This window comes from Procambarus clarkii, unplaced genomic scaffold, assembly GCF_040958095.1.
Source record: "Procambarus clarkii isolate CNS0578487 unplaced genomic scaffold, FALCON_Pclarkii_2.0 HiC_scaffold_99, whole genome shotgun sequence".
Classification (NCBI taxonomy): domain Eukaryota; kingdom Metazoa; phylum Arthropoda; class Malacostraca; order Decapoda; family Cambaridae; genus Procambarus; species Procambarus clarkii.
The window spans coordinates 1,702,046-1,721,959 of NW_027189132.1; the positions used below are offsets into that span (position 1 = coordinate 1,702,046).

Consider the following 19,914-nt stretch of genomic DNA (forward strand, 5'->3'; position numbering starts at 1 on the left):
TGAGAGCGACACATGTGTATATATCAGTGTAGTAATACTTCGTTTATGATTCTATTTAAGGTGATGGGAAAGTGATAATATGTGAATATATTGATAAAGGATGAACTGTCATATTCCTTTCAACTCCCCCCTTGTTTTTTTTTTACTTGCATTACCAAGCTCACTCCTTGAAAGCCACTACTGACTTGGGGTCGGATACTTTGGTTCCTCCAGCAAAGAACCCGGTTGTGACCCATAGTGGCCGTAACACTCCCAAACATTCTGCCTACCAAACATTTTCACTCCCAAATCATTCTCACTCCTTAACGTTCTCCCTACATAACATGCTCCCACACTAATATTCTCACTACATAACATTCTCTCTCCTCAATATTCTCATTCCCTAACATTCTCTTTCCTGGCATTCTCTCTCCCGAACATTCTCACTCCCTAAGATTCTCACTCCCCAACATTCTCACTTCCTAGCATTCTCTTTCCTAACGTTCTCTTTCCTAAAATTCTCCCTCCCTAACATTTTCATTCCCAGCATTCTCACTTGGTTATTCTCAATGTTCCTCTTGGTTATCTGTGCTGTGTTCCTCTTGGTTATCTGTGCTGTGTTCCTATTGGTTATCTGTGCTGTGTTCCTATTGGTTATCTGCACTGTGTTCCTGTTGGTTATCTGCGCTGTGTTCCTCTTGGTTATCTGCACTGTGTTCCTCTTGGTTATCTGCACTGTGTTCCTCTTGGTTATCTGCACTGTGTTCCTCTTGGTTATCTGCACTGTGTTCCTCCTGGTTATCTGTACTGTGTTCCTCTTGGTTATCTGTGCTGTGTTCCTCTTGGTTATCTGTGCTGTGTTCCACTTGGTTATCTGTGCTGTGTTCCTGTTGGTTATCTGCACTGTGTTCCTCTTGGTTATCTGCGCTGTGTTCCTCTTGGTTATCTGCACTGTGTTCCTCCTGGTTATCTGCACTGTGTTCCTCCTGGTTATCTGTACTGTGTTCCTCTTGGTTATCTGTGCTGTGTTCCTCTTGGTTATCTGTGCTGTGTTCCTCTTGGTTCTCTGTGTTGTGTTCCTCTTATTTTGTGTGTGCCGTGTTCTACTTGGTTATATGTGCTGTGTTTCTCTTGGTTATCTATGCTGTGTTCCTTTTTTTTGTGCTGTTCGTCTTGTTATCTGTGCCGTTCCTCTTGGTTTTCTGTGCTGTGTTTCTCTTGGATATTTATGCTGCGTTCCTCTTGGTTATCTGTGCAGGGTTCCTCTTGGTTATCTGTGTTGTGTTTCTTTACGTTATCTGAGAAACACAGACGACAGATATAGACAATAGACATCAATTATACATCAGCGAAGCATTGTATATATCTCTAAATGATGGAATATCTGTATTTCTGTCTATTGTATACACCTAGTTGCATTCACCTAATTGTGCTTGCATGGGTGAAGCTCTGCTCTTTCGGCCCGCCTCTCAACTGTCAATCAATCAACTATTACTAACTACTAACTAGCTTTTTTCCACACACACACACACACACGGGCCAGTGGCCGAGCGGACAGCACGCTGGACATGTGATCCTGTGGAACCGGGTTCGATCCCGGGCGCCGGCGAGAAACAATGGGCAGTGCTTCTTTCACCCTAATGCGCCTGTTACCTAGCAGTAAATAGGTACCTGGGAGTTAGTCAGCTGTCACGGGCTGCTTCCTGGTGTGTGTGTGTGTGTGTGTGTTGTAGGAAAAATAAGTAGTTAGTAACAGTTGATTGACAGTTGAGAGGCGGGCCGAAAGAGCAGAGCTCAACCCCCGCAAACACAACTAGATGAATACAGACACACACACACACACACACTTTGCTTGCCACTCTCCATACTGGAGTCACTGGAGACGGGAGACCTACCAGAAATATGGAAGACGGCTAATTTGGTCCCAATATATAAAAAGGTGACAGACTACAGGCCAGTGTCCTTGACTTCTATACCATGCAAGGTGATGGAGAAGATCGTGAGAAAAAACCTAGTAACACATCTGGAGAGAAGGGACTTCGTGACAAATTGCCAACATGGGTTCAGGGAAGGTAAATCTTGCCTTATTGGCTTAATATAATTCTACGACCAGGTGACAAAGATTAAGCAAGAAAGAGAAGGATGGGGGGACTGCATTTTCTTGGACTGTCGGAAAACTTTTGACACAGTACCGCATAAGAGACTGGTACATAAGTTTTGAGAGAGAAGCAGGAGTGACTGGTAAGATGATTCAGTGGATAAGGGAGTACCTAGGCAAAAGGAAGCAGACAGTTAAAGTGAGGGGTGAGACCTCAGTTTGGCGTGAAGTCACCAGTGGAGTCCTAGAGGGCTCTGTACTCGGTCCAATCCTGTTTCTGATATACGTAAATGATCTCCTGGAGGGTATAGACTCCTTCCTCTCAATGTTTGCTGACGATGCCAAAATTATGAGAAGGAAGAGAAGGACAGAGGAGGAATGCTTGAGGCTTCAAGAAGACCTAGACAAACTGAATGAATGGTTGAACATTTGGTTGTTAGAATTTAACCCAAACAAATGTAATGTAAAAAAGATAGTTGTAAGAAGCAGGAGGCCAGATACAAGGTATCATTTGGGAGATGAAATTCTTCAAAGAGTCAGAGAGAGAGAGAAAGAAAGACTTGGGGGTTGATATCACGCCAGACCTGTCCCCCTGCAGAAGTACGTATAAAGAGGATAACATCAGCGGCATATTCCAGGTTGGCCAACATATGAACGGCATTTAGAAACTTGTATAAGGAATCATTCATAACTTTGTATACCACTGTTATGAAAAAGTTACTTGTTATGGGGGGTATGAGGTATTACTGAGAGGGCCAATAGCTAGAATCAAGATGTAACAAAAACAGTGGGGTAGATAGGCCCAGCCCTCAAGGAACATAGGTTCCTGCTAATGCTTCAAGGCTTTAGACTACAGGTCTGCTGTCTAGTATACAATCATCTACACCACTTCAACAGGATTAATGGATACACCTCAGAAAGTGTAACTTTCTGTATTAAACCCTCTAACAACCCCCCCATATATATACATTACTATAATAACAACACTTTACCACACTATCTTACGTTAACTACCTTGGTCCACATAGGCAGAATACAAGGCTTACACTTGGGCAAAACTAGGGTAAAGTCTACTTGAATATAGGCACATGAAAGGCTTGAAGCAGCCTGGGGTAGCTAAGCCCCACGTGGTACCCTAGTCACAACACAATACACTTAGGGATGCCCAAAACACTGGCTTAGAATACTCAATAACTACAACTTTTGCCAGAGACCGGTTACACAGGGTTATACTTACCTTAGAGAATCACTGTAGACTAAGGTAAGGGAAAGTGAGAAGGAGGAAGAGAATGGAGACAGAGCCACAAAGGAAAGATGTTGCCACAAGCACAGCCAGACCAGAGGAGGAGGAACCAGCACTTAGTCCTTGAGCTCTCTCATGGTGTTGTTGCCGGGAAGCTACCTAGTTGATCGTGCAGCTTCAAACAATACAAGTCTTCACTGGCCTTCGTTACTAGTTACTTTAATTGTTCTAAGAATAGCTGATAACTAGTTCATTATTATATTTAATCAACAACGAGCTCAGAGTCTGAATGTTTTGTGAGAAACAAGATTCATCTTACGTTTGGCAAGGGCGACGGGAATAAGGCATACCCCCGGTTTTAAGGAGCCATAATATAAATGTTATTGTAATTAAATATCCTTCTCACATGATCCAATTCTATGAATGTATAGTAATTATTTAGAGTTCACTTTAACCTCTGGTTTCCAACTAAGGAACCCAGGGTCGTAACAACCACATATGTCAGACCAATCCCGGAGTATGCAGCTCCAACATGGAGTCCATATTTAGTCAAGCATAAGACTAATCTGAAGAAGGTTCAAAGGTTTGCCACCAGACTAGTACCCGAGCTGAGAGGTATGAGCTATGAGGAGAGACTACAGGAATTAAACCTCACGTCGCTGGAAGACAGAAGGGTTAGGGGGACATGATCACCACGTACAAGATTCTCAAAGGAATTAATAGGGTAGATAAGAACATGCTATTTAACACAAGCACACGCACTAGGGGACTCAGGTGGAAATTGAGTGCCCAAATGAGCCACAGAGATATTAGAAAGAACTTTTTTAGTGGCAGAGTGGTTGACAAATGGAATGCATTAGGAAGTGATGTGGTGGAGGCAGCCTTCATATTCAGTTTTAAGTGTCAATATAATAGAGCCCAGTAGGCTCAGGAACCTATACACAGTTGATTGACAGTTGAGAGGCGGGACCAAAGAGCCAGAGATCAACCCCCATAAGCACAAATAGGTGAGTACACACATATCACCCAAATCCTCCCTCTCCTCCTTACCCCGAGTATCCTATACCTTCCCATCCCCTGGTCTTCTTCCTGCCACAAGCAGGCCCAGGCAAGAATTAGGCCCTCCATACCCCACCCCGCCTCCCCCCAAACCCCTGTTAACTACTCCATAGGAGGGCAGGCCCTCACCTCAATCCTTGCCCCCCAACCCCAAGTACTACTTTTCCCCTCCCCCTCAGGACTTCTGCCTGTCCCAAACAGACTAAGGCAAGACTTAAGCCTTTTGTTTTCCACCTCACCTCCTCCTGAACCACTGGCAACTTCTCTACAGGAGGAGGAGGACCCTACCCAAGTAGAAATGCCCGTGGATCATTTTCCTACACTTACAGGGAGGGAGGGTGAAAATGGATATAGGAAAGTAAGCTTCAAGGTAATGTACTCAAACATCGATTGGATTACCAATAAAGCAAGCGAACTGACGGAAAGGGTGCAGGAAAAAACCCAGATGCAATAGGATTCATGGAAACAAAATTGTCAGGAGTCATAACAGACGCTCTGTTTCCAAAGGACTACTATATTGTAAGGAAAGTTAGGGAAGGGAGAGGAGGTGGAGGAGTGGCCCAGCTGGACTGGAGCTTTGATGAGATGGAAATTCCGGGCTGTGACGGTTTCAGAGATTACATAACAGGAACTATGACAATGGGTGGACCGAGGATAATAGTGGCAGTCATTTACAACCTTCCATTGAATGACAGAAGACCCAGACATATGATGTTGTTGATGATGTTGTGTGATAGGAACAGCATGGCAACCAATAATATAATAGAGAGAGAAGCTTCAGTTGCCTGCAGGAATGGCTCCAGAGTCTTAATCATGAACAATTTCAACCATGGAAAGATAGACTGGAAGAATAAGGACCCACATGAATGTGCAGAAACATGGAGAGCTAAACTCTTGGAAGTAGCAACAAAGAACTTTCTGAGCCAGCATGTCAGGGAACCCACTAGAATAAGAGGCAATGGCAAACCAGCTACATTCGAATTGATATTCACCTTGAATAAGTCAGAAATAAGAGAAGTCAAATTTGTAGCCCCCATAGAAATGAGTGCCCACAGTATATTGACATTTGAGTATCTGGTGGAGGCGGATATCCTATCCAAGGATGGGATCGGAAGGGAAAAGACTGTATTACTGAAGAGGAAAATATGAAGATGAGGAACTTCCTAAGGGGGAATATCATGGAAAAGAGAACTCAGAGAGAAGAATATACAGGATATGATGGACTATGTCATACAGAAATACCAGGAAGCTGCAGATAGATTTATCCCGGTCTAAAAGGAGAAAAGCGAAGAGCAACAGAAGAATCCATGGTTCAACCAGGAATGTTAGGTAGCGAAGCAAGTGAGTAAAAGAAAATGGAGAAAGTACAGGAATAACAGAACACCAGAGAGCAGGGAGAGATACCAGAGGGCAAGAAATAAGTACCTCAGAGTGAGAGAGAGAAGTAGAGACAGTATGAAAATGACTACGCGAGTAAAGCTAAGACCCAACCAAAGCGGCTCTACAGCCACATCAGGAGGAAAACAGCGGTGAAGGAACAAGTGATGAAACTGAGAAAAGGGGAGAATAGATACACAGAGAATGACAAGGAGATGTGTGAAGAACTCAACAAAAGATTCCAGGAGGTCTTCACAAAAGAACAAGGAGAAGCCAATGCACTAAATGTGGAGGAGGAGGAAACCAAGCAGCCTTGGAGGATTTTGACCTCAATAGTGATGAGGTCAAAAGGAATCTGTTGGAGCTGAATGTGACAGAGGCTGTTGGGCCTGACAGAATCTCACCGTGGATACTAAAAGAAGGTGCAGAAGTCCTAAGCGTGCCACTCTCTATGGTGTATAACAAGTCACTGGAAACAGGAGACCTACCGGAAAGCTGGAAGAGAGCTAATGTAGTCCCAACATACAAAAAGGGTGACAGGCAAGAGGCACTGAATTACAGGCCAGCTTTCCCAACCTGTTTACCATGCAAGGTGATGGAGAAGATCGTGAGGAAAACGCTCGTAGAACATCAGGAGGGAAATAACTTTGTAATGTACCACCAGCATGGGTTCAGAAATGGTAAATCGTGCCTCACTGGGTTAATAGAATTCTATGACAAAACAACAAAAATTAGGCAAGAAAGAAAAGGGTGGGCAGACTGCATTTTCTTAGACTGTCAGAAAGCTTTTGACACAGTACCCAATAAAAGGCTGTTACGAAAGTTGGAGCAACAGGCAGAAGTAAAATGGAAGGTGCTCCAGTGGATAAGGGAGTATCTAAGCAACAGGAAACAACGAGTAACTGTGAGGGGGGGAAATCTATACTTGGACCCATCCTGTTTCTAATATATGTAAACGATCTTGCAAAGGGTATAGACTCAGTCTTCTTAATGTTTGCTGAGGAAGCAAAAATTATGAAAAGAATCAACACAGATGATGATAGACAGAGACTACAGGAGGACCTGGACAGCCTAGAGAAGTGGTCTAGAAAATGGCTATTAAAGTTCAACTCAGGAAAGTGCAAAGTAATGAAACTAGGTGAAGGGAGCAGAAGGCTGAACACACGGTACCATCAGGGAGGTGAAATCCTACAAGAGTCAAATAGGGAGAAGGATCTGGGGGTTGATATCCCACCGAACCTGTCCTCAGAGGCTCACATCAAAAGGATATCCTCAGCGGCACATGCTAGACTGGCCAACATAAGAAATGGCTTTAGAAACTTATGTTAGGAATCGTTCAGGCCCCTGTATACCACTTATGCCATATATATCCTGGAATATGCAGCTCCAGACTGGAGTCCATACCTAGTTAAACACAATACAAAGTTAGAGAAGATTCAGCGGTATGCCACCAGACTGGTCCCGGAACTGAGAGGTATGAGCTACGAGGAAAGGCTAGAGGAGCTGAAACTCACGTCCCTGGAAGACGTAATAGTAAGACGGAGACATGATAGTCTACTAAAAATTTCTCAGGGGAATTGTCAGTGTGGACAAAGATAAACTCTATAGCACGGGCGGTACACGAACAAGGGGACACAGGTGGAAGCTGAGTACCCAAATGAGCCACAGAGACATTACCTGGTTGATACCTGGTTGATGGGGTTCTGGGAGTTCTTCTACTCCCCAAGCCCGGCCCGAGGCCAGGCTCGACTTGTGAGAGTTTGGTCCACCAGGCTGTTGCTTGGAGCGGCCCGCAGGCCCACATACCCACCACAGCCCGGCTGGTCCGGCACTCCTTGGAGGAATAAATCTAGTTTCCTCTTGAAAATGTCCACGGTTGTTCCGGCAATATTTCTTATGCTTGCTGGGAGGACGTTGAACAACTGCGGACCTCTGATGTTTATACAGTGTTCTCTGATTGTGCCTATGGCACCTCTGCTCTTCATTTCAATTAGAAATTACATTAGAAAGAACTTTTTCAGTATCAGAGTAGTTAACAAATTGAAGGCATTAGGCAGTGATGTGGCGGAGGCTGACTCCATATACAGTATAATACAATTGTACACATACAATTGTATATATGGCAGAGCCCAGTAGGCTCAGAAACCTGTACATCAGTTGATAGACAGTTGATAGCCGGGACGAAAGAGCCAAAGCTCAACCCCCGCAAGCACAACTAGGTGAGTACAGCAATATGGACAATGTTAGGCTAACACTGATATATAAGCACTGTCATACAAAGAATGCTATAAGCACTGTTAGGGTATCACTGCTATATGCACTGTTAGGGTAACACTGCTATAAGTACTGTTAGGGTAACACTGCTATAAGCACTGTTAGGGTATCACTGCTATAAGCACTGTTAGGGTATCACTGCTATAAGCACTGTTAGGGTAACACTGCTATATGCACTGTTAGGGTAACACTGCTATAAGCACTGTTAGGGTAACACTGCTATATAAACAAAGTTAGGTAAGCAGTGTGAGGTAATCAGTGTTGTGAAAGAGGAACACGTTCAGGAGAGACTCAGCGGTGTTCCAGGAACCCAGAGGTTGCCAGGTCGACCAATGTGTTAAGGAAACGAGTCATAATATTCGTCGTCCTGGACTGGTTAGCTGCGGCTCCGGCTTGACAACACAGCTCCAGTTTTTACGCAGCGAGGACCCAGGAAACTGTGAGAGGTGCCAGCGCTCTCCTTGGGGAACATCTCTCAATACATCCTTAAGCGCCCGGGGAACCCCACACCAGCCACACGTGTCCCGCCAGCAACACCTACTGAACCATTCACCTGCCACAGGTCTTGGTCAGTATCACCTCCTCTCAAGCAGTCGTCAACACCTTCACCTCTCCAGCAGAAGTCACGATGAAGTTCTTGCTGCTCTTAGCTCTGTTGCTGACGGTGAGTGGAGCTTTTTAATACCTTGGTTCCAGTAGGACAAGGTCAGTATTCAATCACAATATGATTTAATAATAATGGTATAATAAGTATAAGTATAATGGAATGTTAAACATTCGAGAAATGCAGTGTTGCATTTCTTGAGAGTTTGCATTTCTTGGACTCCACCATCAGTGGAGTGCAAGAAATGTGTAAGTACTTTATTCACAATAATGAACTGCTGGGAATCTTAGCGAAGTATCCAAAATTTGCTTTCTGTAAGTGCAGCCTTCAAATGACTGTAAAGCTGTCGGCCAGTTGGGTGGGTGTGCAGCAAGACTAGTAACTGTGTGACTCACTTTAGATGTAAAGTTCTTTGTATAGTGACTATTGTGGGCCTCTTGTTGAATCACTTGTGATATAAAAACGATTATCGATGTGTATATGTATTAGTGTAAATGACTGAATATACGCGTATATATAACATTAACAATTGTGTAACTAGCTTCAAAAGATTGTCACTTGCTTAGCTAAATGAACTATGGTGTTCAGTTCCTGAACCCATTACGTGAATCTGTAACCCTTTCCACCACTGCCCACGGGATGGGTATGGGGGTACATAATAATGAAAGAATCAATCAATATAATTTAATATTGTTTGTTGACTTATGCATCCTATGAATCTTTTATTATGCATCCAATACCATCTTGTGGAGATGAGGAGTCATAATAACGCGGCTGAAATATTTAGATGACTTGAGAATGGCTTGAAAATGGTCCAGCACGGACCGAAATGTCGTTCCTTCACTTTCTAGTGTGTGGTTTGGTCAACCCATTCTGCGAGCGGTAGTGAACCCCCATACCCATCCTGCGAGCGGTAGTGAACCCCATACCCATCCTGCGAGCGGTAGTGAACCCCATACCCATCCTGCGAGCGGTAGTGAACCCCATATCCATCCTGCGACCGGTAGTGAATCTATACCAATCCTGCGACCGGCAGAGAACCCTATACCCATCCTGCGAGTGATAGTGAACCCTATACCCATCCTACGAGTGGTAGTGAACCCATACCCATCCTACGAGCGGTAGTGAATCTATACCAATCCTGCGACCGGCAGAGTACCCCATACCCATCCTGCGAGCGGTAGTGAACCCTATACCTATCCTGCGAGCAGTAGAGAACCCCATACCCATCCTGCGTGCAGTAATGAACCCCATACCCATCCTGCGTGCAGTAATGAACCCCATACCCATCCTGCGAGCAGTACTGAATTCCATACCAATCATGTGAGTGGCAGTGGTTTCTAAAACCATATTTTTGAGGGGATCCATACCCATTTCCCTTAAGTGGTTATAGATCCCCTATCCTTTCCCTATAAAGGAAAGGGTTACAGAGAAATATAATGGGTTCAGGAACTGAACACCATAGTTCATTTAGCTAAGCAAGTGGCAATCTTTTGAAGCTAGTTACACAATTGTTAATGTTATATATGTATATGTACATATTAGTATATTTTGGTAGCAGTCTTTTTTGTAAAGATATGTTGTAGAATATGACCGAAAGGGTTAGATTAATGATTCTAAGACGAATCTTCTCAATATTTGTTACGTTTTTCTTCACTGTCAAGGGTAATTGAAAAATTAACTCTCCAAAGTTCATTTTCACATTTTTATTTATGGTATTGAACCATAAATTGCATTGTGAATGGTAATGAACTTTGGAGAGGTAATTTCATAATTACCCTCGACAGTGAAGAAAAACTCTGATAGAAATCTGCAATTATTAATTCATGCAACTATTTACTTAACTAATATTCAATAATTATTCTGACGAATTACCAGCGTCGGAATAATACTAGGGATATATTTATCTTTTAGTATGTAACCTCGCAGATTTATGTGTTAAGGTAGCTCTTTAATTAATTATAACTACAGTTCATTTAATGCTCTCTTAATATTTTATTGAATTAATCTAGATCCTTAGGACACTGATTCCTGGATTATATTTTCAGATTCCTTTATTTATTTTTCCTCTTTTTTGTATAAAAAGAGGTGGTCCTTCGAAGCTATCGTTGTATTCAATTAAAATTGATTATTATTAATATTTAGAGCTAGGCTTTCCCACACCTATCCTGTGTGGCAGTGCATCCAATACTCTTTCTGTGACGACAGATTGAAAGAGTTGAATGGTACAGCAGTCAGCTCTCTGGAGCGAAGGATCAGTGGTACAGCAGTCAACCATTGTTGGGTGATGGCTCATTGGTACAGCAGCCAACCATTGTGGAGTGGTGGTTCATAGGTACAGCAGTCAACCATTGTGGAGTGGTGGTTCATTGGTACAGCAGCCAACCATTGTGGAGTGGTGGTTCATTGGTACAGCAGCCAACCATTGTGGAGTGGTGGTTCATTGGTACAGCAGCCAACCATTGTGGATTGATGGTTCAGTGGTACAGCAGCCAACCATTGTGGAGTGGTGGTTCATTGGTACAGCAGCCAACCATTGTGGATTGATGGTTCAGTGGTACAGCAGCCAACCATTGTGGAGTGATGGTTCATTGGTACAGCAGCCAACCATTGTGGAGTGATGGTTCAGTGGTACAGCAGCCAACCATTGTGGATTGATGGTTCAGTGGTACAGCAGCCAACCATTGTGGAGTGGTGGTTCATTGGTACAGCAGCCAACCATTGTGGAGTGTTGGTTCATTGGTACAGCAGCCAACCATTGTGGAGTGGTGGTTCAATGGTACAGCAGCCAACCATTGTGGAGTGATGGTTCAGTGGTACAGCAATCAACCACTGTGGAGTGGTGGTTCATTGGTACAGCAGCCAACCATTGTGGAGTGATGGTTCATTGGTACAGCAGCCAACTATTGTGGAGTGGTGGTTCAGTGGTACAGCAGCCAACCATTGTGGAGTGATGGTTCAGTCGAACAATACTCAAATTTGTGGTGTGATAGTTCAGTGGTACAGCACTATACCACTGAGAAAGCAAAAAAATATGCAAGAGATTGAGCCAAAGATTGGCCAGGAGATTGATCATCAGATTGAGCAGGAGATTGGTTGAAGTTATCGTGGAAGAGATTGATTACCCGATTGAACAAGAGATTGGATTATGCAAATGAGCAAGAAATTAGTTGAGAGACTGAGCTAGAGATTAAGAAATTTATTGGCAAGTGATTGAGCAAGACACTGGGTATAAAATTTTGCAAGAGACTGAGCCAACAGATTGAGTAATAGAATGAACAAAAGAGTGACAACAAATTGAGCAGGAGGTTGAGCCAGAGATTACGGAAAAGATTATTCAAGAGATTAGGTATGAAAGGGGACAAGAAAGTGAGGGAAAAGGTTATGCAAATGACCATGTAAAAGGTTATACAAAAGATTGTGCAAAAGATTGGACAAGAGATTCAGCAAGAGACTAAGTCAGTGGTTGGACAAGACATTGGGAGAGAGACTGGACTAGAGGTTGGAGAAGACATTGGGTGAGAGAATGGACTAGAGGTTGGACAAGACTTTGGGAGAGAGACTGGACTAGAGGTTGGACAATACACTGGGCGAGAGACTGGACTAGAGGTTGGACAAGACTTTGGGAGAGAGACTGGGTAAGTATGACCAGATGGACTTTGAAAACAATTAACAAATGTTAAAGTTATCAAATCATCTGAAATCACTTGCAGTTATACGAGACATATTAATTAATATTAAATGTTTTGTTGTTTTATCAGATTGTTGTTGTGGGAACAACCTCTCACCCTGGGTAAGTACACTGTTTGTATGTTGTTCTTGTTAGTGATCCTTGAGTGTCTGGTTGGTACGTAGTCCTTTTCAATGATCATTGAGTGACTGGTAGGTATGTTGCCCTTGTTAGTGTTCCTTGAGTGTCTGATTGGCACGTGGTCCGTGTTAGTGATCCTTGAGTGTCTGGTTGGTACGTGGTCCGTGTTAGTGATCCATGAGTGTCTGGTTGGTACGTGATCCGTGTTAGTGATCCTTGAGTGTCTGGTTGGTATGTTGCCCTTGTTAGTGATCTTTGAGTGTCTGGTTGGTACGTGGTCCTTGTTAGTGATCCTTGAGTGTCTGGTTGGTACGTTGCCCTTGTTAGTGATCCTTGAGTGTCTGGTTGGTATGTTGCCCTTGTTAGTGATGCTTGAGTGTCTGGTTGGTACGTTGCCCATGTTAGTGATGCTTGAGTGTCTGGTTGGTAGGTGGTCCGTGTTAGTGATCCTTGAGTGTCTGGTTGGTACGCTGCCCTTGTTAGTGATCCTTGAGTGTCTGGTTGGTACGTTGCCCATGTTAGTGATGCTTGAGTGTCTGGTTGGTAGGTGGTCCGTGTTAGTGATCCTTGAGTGTCTGGTTGGTATGTTGCCCATGTTAGTGATGCTTGAGTGTCTGGTTGGTACGTGGTCCGTGTTAGTGATCCTTGAGTTTCTGTTTGGTACGTTGTTCTCGTGTACTCACCTAGTTGTGCTTGCGGGGGTTAAGCTTTGGCTCTTTGGTCCCGCCTCTCAACCATCAATCAACTGGTGTACATATTCCTGAGCCTTCTGGGCTCTATCATATCTACATTTGAAACTGTGTATGGAGTCAGCCTCCACCACATTGTTTCCTAGTGCTTTCCATTTACTAACAACTCTGACACTAAAAACGTTTTTTCTAATGTCTCTGTAACTCTTTTGGGTACTCAGCTCCCACCTGTGTCCTCTTGTGCATGTACAACCCGTGTTAAATAATTCATCCTTGTACCCTGTCAATTCCCTTGAGAATTTTGTATGTGGTGATCATGTCTTTCCGAGTTCTTCTCTCTTTCAGCGAAGTGAGATGCAGTTCACTCAGCCTTTCCTCGTCACTCATGCCTCTTAGTTCTGGGACTAGCCTAGTGGCATACCTCTGAACATTTTCTTGCTTCGTCTTGTGCTTGAAAACGTTCGGGCTCCATGCTGGGGCCGCATACTCCAGGATTTGAGATGCTTATCCTTACATACGTGGTATACAAAGTTCTGAATGATTCCTTACTCAGATTTCCGAAGGAGGTTCTGATGTTAGCCAGCTTCGCATACGCCGCCGATGTTATTCTTTTGATGTGGTCTACAGGAGACAGGCTTGGCGTGATATCAACTCCTAGCTCTTTCTCTCTTTCCATTTCGTGAAGGACTTCATCTCCAATTCGGTATCCAGTGTCTGGCCTCCTATTTCCTCTGCCTAGTTTCATTACCTTACATTTACTTGGGTTGAACGCTAGTAGCCATTTGTTGGACCATTCCTTCAGTTTGTTTAGGTCATCTTGTAGCCTCCTACTATCATCCTGTCTTAATCCTCCTCATAATTTTTATCTTCATCAACAAACATTGAGAAGAACGAGTCTATTCCCTCTGGAAGATCATTTACCTATTTCAGGAACTGTATAGGTCCAAGAACTGATCCCTGAAGGACTCCACTGGTGACCCCACGCCACTCCGAGACCTGATCCCTCACAGTGGCTAGCTGTCTTCTGTTGCTTAGGTTCTCCCCTATCCAGTGGAGTACCTTTCCTTTCATCCTTCCTGCATCTCCAGTTTGTGCACAGGTCTCTTATAGGGTACTCTGTCAAAGGCTTTCTGGCAATCCAAACATATGCAATCTGCCCACCCCTCTCTTTCTTGCCTGATTTTAGTTGTCTGGTAATACAATTCAATCAATCCTGTAAGGCACGATCTGCCATTCCTGAACCCATGCTGATGTTGTTATACAAAGTTCGTCTGCTCTAGATGTTTCATCCGGGTGAGATTCCATCCGGGCCTAAAGCTAAGCCTTTGTCACTTCCAACTCTAGCAGATGCTTCCTCATCTTCCCACTGGTAATCATAAACTAATCTAGTGGTGTTTGGTTAGATATTCCCTCTCTTATCTCTAGGACGTCCCCTTGCTCTACTGTGAAAATCTCCTGGAATTCTTATTGAGTTCCTCGCACTCTTTCTTGTCATTTGTAATCAATTTGTCTACCCCTATCCTCAGTTTTATTACCTGTTCATTCACTGATGTTTTTCTACTGATGGGCTGTGCAGCAATTTAAGTTGAGTCTTTGCCTTGTTGCTATGTCATTTTCATATTGTTTTTCTGCCTCTCTTCTCACCCTAACGTATTCATTCATGGCGCTCTGGTATCTTTCAATGCTCACTAGTGTCCTATTATTTATACAGTTTCTCCACGCACTTGTACTTAGTTGCTTTGCTAGCTTACACCTCTGATTAAACCATGAGTTTCTTGTCTGCATTTCATTTCTTTGCTTTTGGATTGGGACGACTTGTCTGTTGCCTACTTACACTTTTGTGTGATGTAGTCCATCATGCCTTGGGCCGTCTTTCCTCTAAGATATGTTTCTCAAGTTATATCTGTTAGGAATTATCTCATCTTAGTTGCCCTTTCGGAATGCCATTCTTGTTTTTTGTTTTCTGGGCCCTTCCTTGGGTACATTAACCCTTCTTCGATCAAATACTCAAACAACATTACACAGTGATCGTTCATTCCCACGGGGGCTTTGAAACCGATTTCCTTATGTCGGAGACATTCAGAGTGAAGACTAGCTCGAGTCTCGCTGGTTCATCGTTGCCTCTCATTCTTGTGGGTCCCCTGACATGCTGACTTAAAACGCTTCTTGTCACCACTTGCAACAGTTTAGCTCTCCATGTTTCCTCATCCCCATGTGGTTCTTTGTTTCCCCAGTCTACCCTTCCATGATTGAAGTCCACCATGATGAGAAAATGGGAGCTATTTCTACAGGCAGCAGTGGATGCTCTCACAGTTATAGTGTTGACTGCCATGTTGTTTCTGTCATACTCTTGCCTGGGTCTTCTGTCGTTTGGTGGAGGGCTATATATCACTGCTAATACTACTCTTGGTCCTCCCATCTTCATGGTGCCTGTAATGTAGTCTCTGAACCGTGTGTGTTACCACTTGAGTGTTTGGTTGGTATTTTGTTCCTGAGCCCCTTGAGGGTCTGGTTCGTACTTTGTCCAATTGTGTTACTCCTTGAGTGTCTGTTTCTTACTTTGTTCTCCTGTTTGAGCCCTTGAGTGTCTGGTCGACCCTTTATCCTTTTGCGTGATCCCTTGAGTGTCTAGTTGGCACTTTGTATTAGTTAGAGTTCCCATGAGTGTCTTGTTGGTGGTACTTTGTCCCTTTGTATGACCCCTTGAGTGTTTGGTTGGTAATTTACCCCTGTGAGTGCCAGGTTTGTAGTTTGCTCCCGTGAGTACCTTGATACTTTCCTCCCGTGAGTACCTTGACACTTTCCTCCCGTGAGTACCTTGATACTTTGCTCCTGTGAGTACCTTGATACTTTGCTCCCGTGAGCACCTTAATACTTTCCTCCTGTGAGTACCTTGATACTTTCCTCCCGTGAGTACCTTGATACTTTCCTCCCGTGAGTACCTAGATACTTTCCTCCCGTGAGTACCTTGATACTTTCCTCCCGTGAGTACCTTGACACTTTCCTCCCGTGAGTACCTTGATACTTTCCTCCCGTGAGTACCTTGATACTTTCCTCCCGTGAGTACCTTGATACTTTCCTCCCGTGAGTACCTTGATACTTTCCTCCCGTGAGTACCTTGATACTTTCCTCCCGTGAGTACCTTGACACTTTCCTCCCGTGAGTACCTTGATACTTTCCTCCCGTGAGTACCTTGATACTTTCCTCCCGTGAGTACCTTGATACTTTCCTCCCGTGAGTTCCTTGATACTTTCCTCCCGTGAGTACCTTGACACTTTCCTCCCGTGAGTACCTTGATACTTTGCTCCCGTGAGTACCTTAATACTTTCCTCCCGTGAGTACCTTGATACTTTCCTCCCGTGAGTACCTAGATACTTTCCTCCCGTGAGTACCTTGATACTTTCCTCCCGTGAGTACCTTGACACTTTCCTCCCGTGAGTACCTTGATACTTTCCTCCCGTGAGTACCTTGATACTTTCCTCCCGTGAGTACCTAGATACTTTCCTCCCGTGAGTACCTAGATACTTTCCTCCCGTGAGTACCTTGATACTTTGCTCCCGTGAGTACCTTGATACTTTCCTCCCGTGAGTACCTTGATACTTTCCTCCCGTGAGTACCTAGATACTTTCCTCCCGTGAGTACCTTGATACTTTCCTCCCGTGAGTACCTTGACACTTTCCTCCCGTGAGTACCTTGATACTTTCCTCCCGTGAGTACCTTGATACTTTCCTCCCGTGAGTACCTTGATACTTTGCTCCCGATAATGCCTTGTTGGGAATTTACCCCAATGAGCGCCAGGTTTGTACTTTGCCACCATGAGTGCCTGATTTGTATTATGTACGCATGAATGCCTGGTTTGGTACTTTCTTCCAGTGAGTGCCAGGTGAGTACTTTGCCCCCCCCCCCCATAAGTGCCTGGCTGGTACTTAGTCCCCTTGAGTGCCTGGCTGGTACTTAGTCCCCTTGAGTGCCAGATGAGTACTTTGCCCCCCTGTGTGCCTGTTTTGTACTTTGGCCCCGTGAGTGTCTTCGTGAGTGTGCTCACCAAAGGAGCGGCTTTGTGATTCGATTAATTATAAAACATGAAATTCTTCTCTCTCCCGCTGGAGGTGGGTAAATGAGGATGGTTCGATGCCATTGTTCATTGTTCATCATTGTTCAAGGGGTGAACTAACGCTTAAACTGTGGATGATTTTATACTGTAACTATAGCTCAGCTTGTTAGTTTACAATCGTTCTACACGTCCAGGACGGAAACAGTTTCTCTCTGACCCTTGTTCAAACGTTAAGTCCTCTAGCTCTTTTGAGTATATATTATCTGGACAGTTAGTACATCCTGGGAGTAAGGGAGAGGTTGGGCTGGTTATAATACATGAATACAACTCACCAGAGTGTTTCACCTCTTTATTAAACACAATGTAATTAGTGTTACAACACACAAGTAATCACACATTAATATTGTGAGCATAATGTTGCAACTGGCGGCAGGTGGTGTCCGAGGATATTGGCACGTCCCAGAGTGCCACACCAGCCGACAGTAGACATTGTGGGTGACTCGCTTCACCACCCCGGGGGCGTCACGCCTGTGGCTCAGATAGTCTCGTTCTAACTATTATTTTAGTAATTTACATAAACTAAACCATAATTAAGTAATTATTAATTCACAAATAATATTTAACCCATTCAGTGACAATCATACATACAGGATGTAGGAGTCAATGGCAAAATGCTGATCCTTAAAACGTTAAATAACATTAGAGTTATCTTCGGTCAACTGAGCAGACAAAATACTTAAGTTTAGGTTTAATGAAACAATTCTGTACTGAATGGACTAATTCTAAATTAATAATATATGACACTAATAAATTAAAACCCTGTGGAGGTGAGTGGAACACATAACAAACCGTTTATTCAGTCCATTAAAGGTAAGATAAATTACTGAAATATTAACTTTACCCCACATAATCCCGCAAGGTCACCACAATAGCTTCCTGATGAACTAGCGAGTATAGTTTTGGTCTTATGGCCTATCAACCTCAGGAGGAGTATACAGTCCACCACAGTAAATAGTCCAAGTGACGACTATTTCCAGGCATATCCTATTTATATCCTCCCAAATACATTCATATGTATGTCTGACCTAAACTTGAAAGAATTCAACGATCACAAGTCCTTGTAATAACTTGATTTCCTTGCCAAATCTTCCAGCAGTGAATGTTCTATATTGGAGATGGCAACGCTTGAGAAAAAAATCATTAAACGCATTTCACTTATTCGCTCGATTAAGTATTAATTTAATGCAACCTAATTATCAGTTTCCATAACCCATTTTCTTCCATTTCCATCTTCTAATAAAAACTTCCCACAGGAAAAGCTGTCCGGATCCCAACTCGTTCGGAAGGGTCTGCACTCAATACCACGATGAGTGTCATTATGACCAGGAGTGTCGCAGGGGCAACAAGTGTTGTGTTGTTGGCTGTGTACATAGGTGCATAAGTGCATAAGGTGTGCATAAGTGCACAAGGAGTGCATAAACTAAGGTCAGGAGGAACAAAGGGTACGTTGGAAGAGGGGCAGAAGGGCATACTGCAGTAGGGCACGCAATAGAAGCATTATGTAAGAGCATTTTCATATTATCTATGAAATGATTTCAGCCAATAGAATTAGGGAATTATCAGGTGACAGTGCAAAGCTATTATGACTATATAGCACTTGGGTCAGAATATGGATTTGGGATGGGGCGGGGGAAATGGAATGGTGCCCATCCACCTGTACGGTCGGGGATCGAACGCCGACCCGCATGACGCGAGACCGTCGCTATACCGTCCAGCCCAAGTGGTTAGATCAGCCAAAGTACGCTGAGAGAGGCTGTGAGGCCTGTGAAACATTCCTTAACAAAACCAGCATTACACACGTCCAGAATATTTTCATCTATCAAGAGTGCTTGGAACCGGTGCAGGGAAAACACCCTAAGATGCTTCAGCTCACTTGGACGAGTTGACACCTTGACTCCACAGTGATCTCCCATCGACTATCAACCTCAAGATGGCCCAACTGACATGAACGTATCAAGATATGCAAAACAATGCACAAGACATGCAGAAAAAAGGCACAATAAATGGAGAACAGCCCACAATAAATGAAAAACAGCACACAATAAAGGTAGAACAGAACACCACCATAAGATAATCTTTTAAAAATTTGTGGAGTTTTTAGTTTGTGTATCCAAACCTTTAATTTTGTATAAAGATTAAGCTTGACATTTTCCTAGTAATACTATCACTTACATTATATATGTATTAAGAGAGAGCTTGACATATTCCTAGCGGTATTAACTCTTGCATTATACTTGTATTAATGTTAGGCTTGACGTTTTCATGGTGTTATATTGTCACTTTAGGTTATGCCTCAGCTTAGATCATAACATTTTGCTTGTAATATTTAGAGATTTCTATTTAATTTAAACTGGAAGATTAGTAACTATAAATAGATTTAAATGATGCTGTATTGTCAGTCCTGTTAACCAATATATTGAAGTTCTGCATATATAGTTATCATAGCCCTCGTCCTCTTCTGAACGAATCTGACCCAAGATCATTATCTATATAAATATAAATGGAAATGTTCGTTTGTAAATAACCGCTAATCTCCGAAAGTTCTTCACCGATTGCTTTGAAATTTTCACACAACGTTCCATTTGCATCCGAGTACGTTTTCATATACATACTAAATAGATGTCACGTCTGTGACGTTAAAAAAACATGCGTTTTCTGAAAAACTG

General features: G+C 43.4%; 1 protein-coding gene and 1 long non-coding RNA gene across 2 annotated transcripts; one reads left to right on the forward strand and one right to left on the reverse strand.

Annotated features, from left to right (window-relative positions):
* Positions 1 to 626: 626 nt before the first annotated feature.
* LOC138360180 (ring-infected erythrocyte surface antigen-like) lies at positions 627 to 7,304 on the reverse strand. The gene is made up of 2 exons (XM_069320125.1): positions 7,271 to 7,304; positions 627 to 1,060 (listed from the first exon to the last, which is right to left on the reverse strand). The coding sequence occupies exons 1-2, from the start codon at positions 7,302 to 7,304 to the stop codon at positions 627 to 629; spliced, it is 468 nt and encodes a 155-aa protein (XP_069176226.1).
* Positions 7,305 to 8,440: 1,136 nt separating this feature from the next.
* LOC123753063 (uncharacterized) lies at positions 8,441 to 19,677 on the forward strand. The gene is made up of 3 exons (XR_011226232.1): positions 8,441 to 8,694; positions 12,396 to 12,427; positions 18,502 to 19,677. It is a non-coding gene; the product is annotated as an uncharacterized lncRNA (long non-coding RNA).
* Positions 19,678 to 19,914: the final 237 nt, after the last annotated feature.

Coding starts and splice junctions, on each gene's coding strand:
- LOC138360180 (XM_069320125.1), bottom strand. CDS start 7,304: ATGTCTCCGTCTTACTATTACGTCTTCCAGGGAC. Junction 1,061..7,270: donor CTATTACGTCTTCCAGGGAC/GTGAGTTTCAGC, acceptor ACACAAAATAAG/AGGAACACAACACAGAGAAC.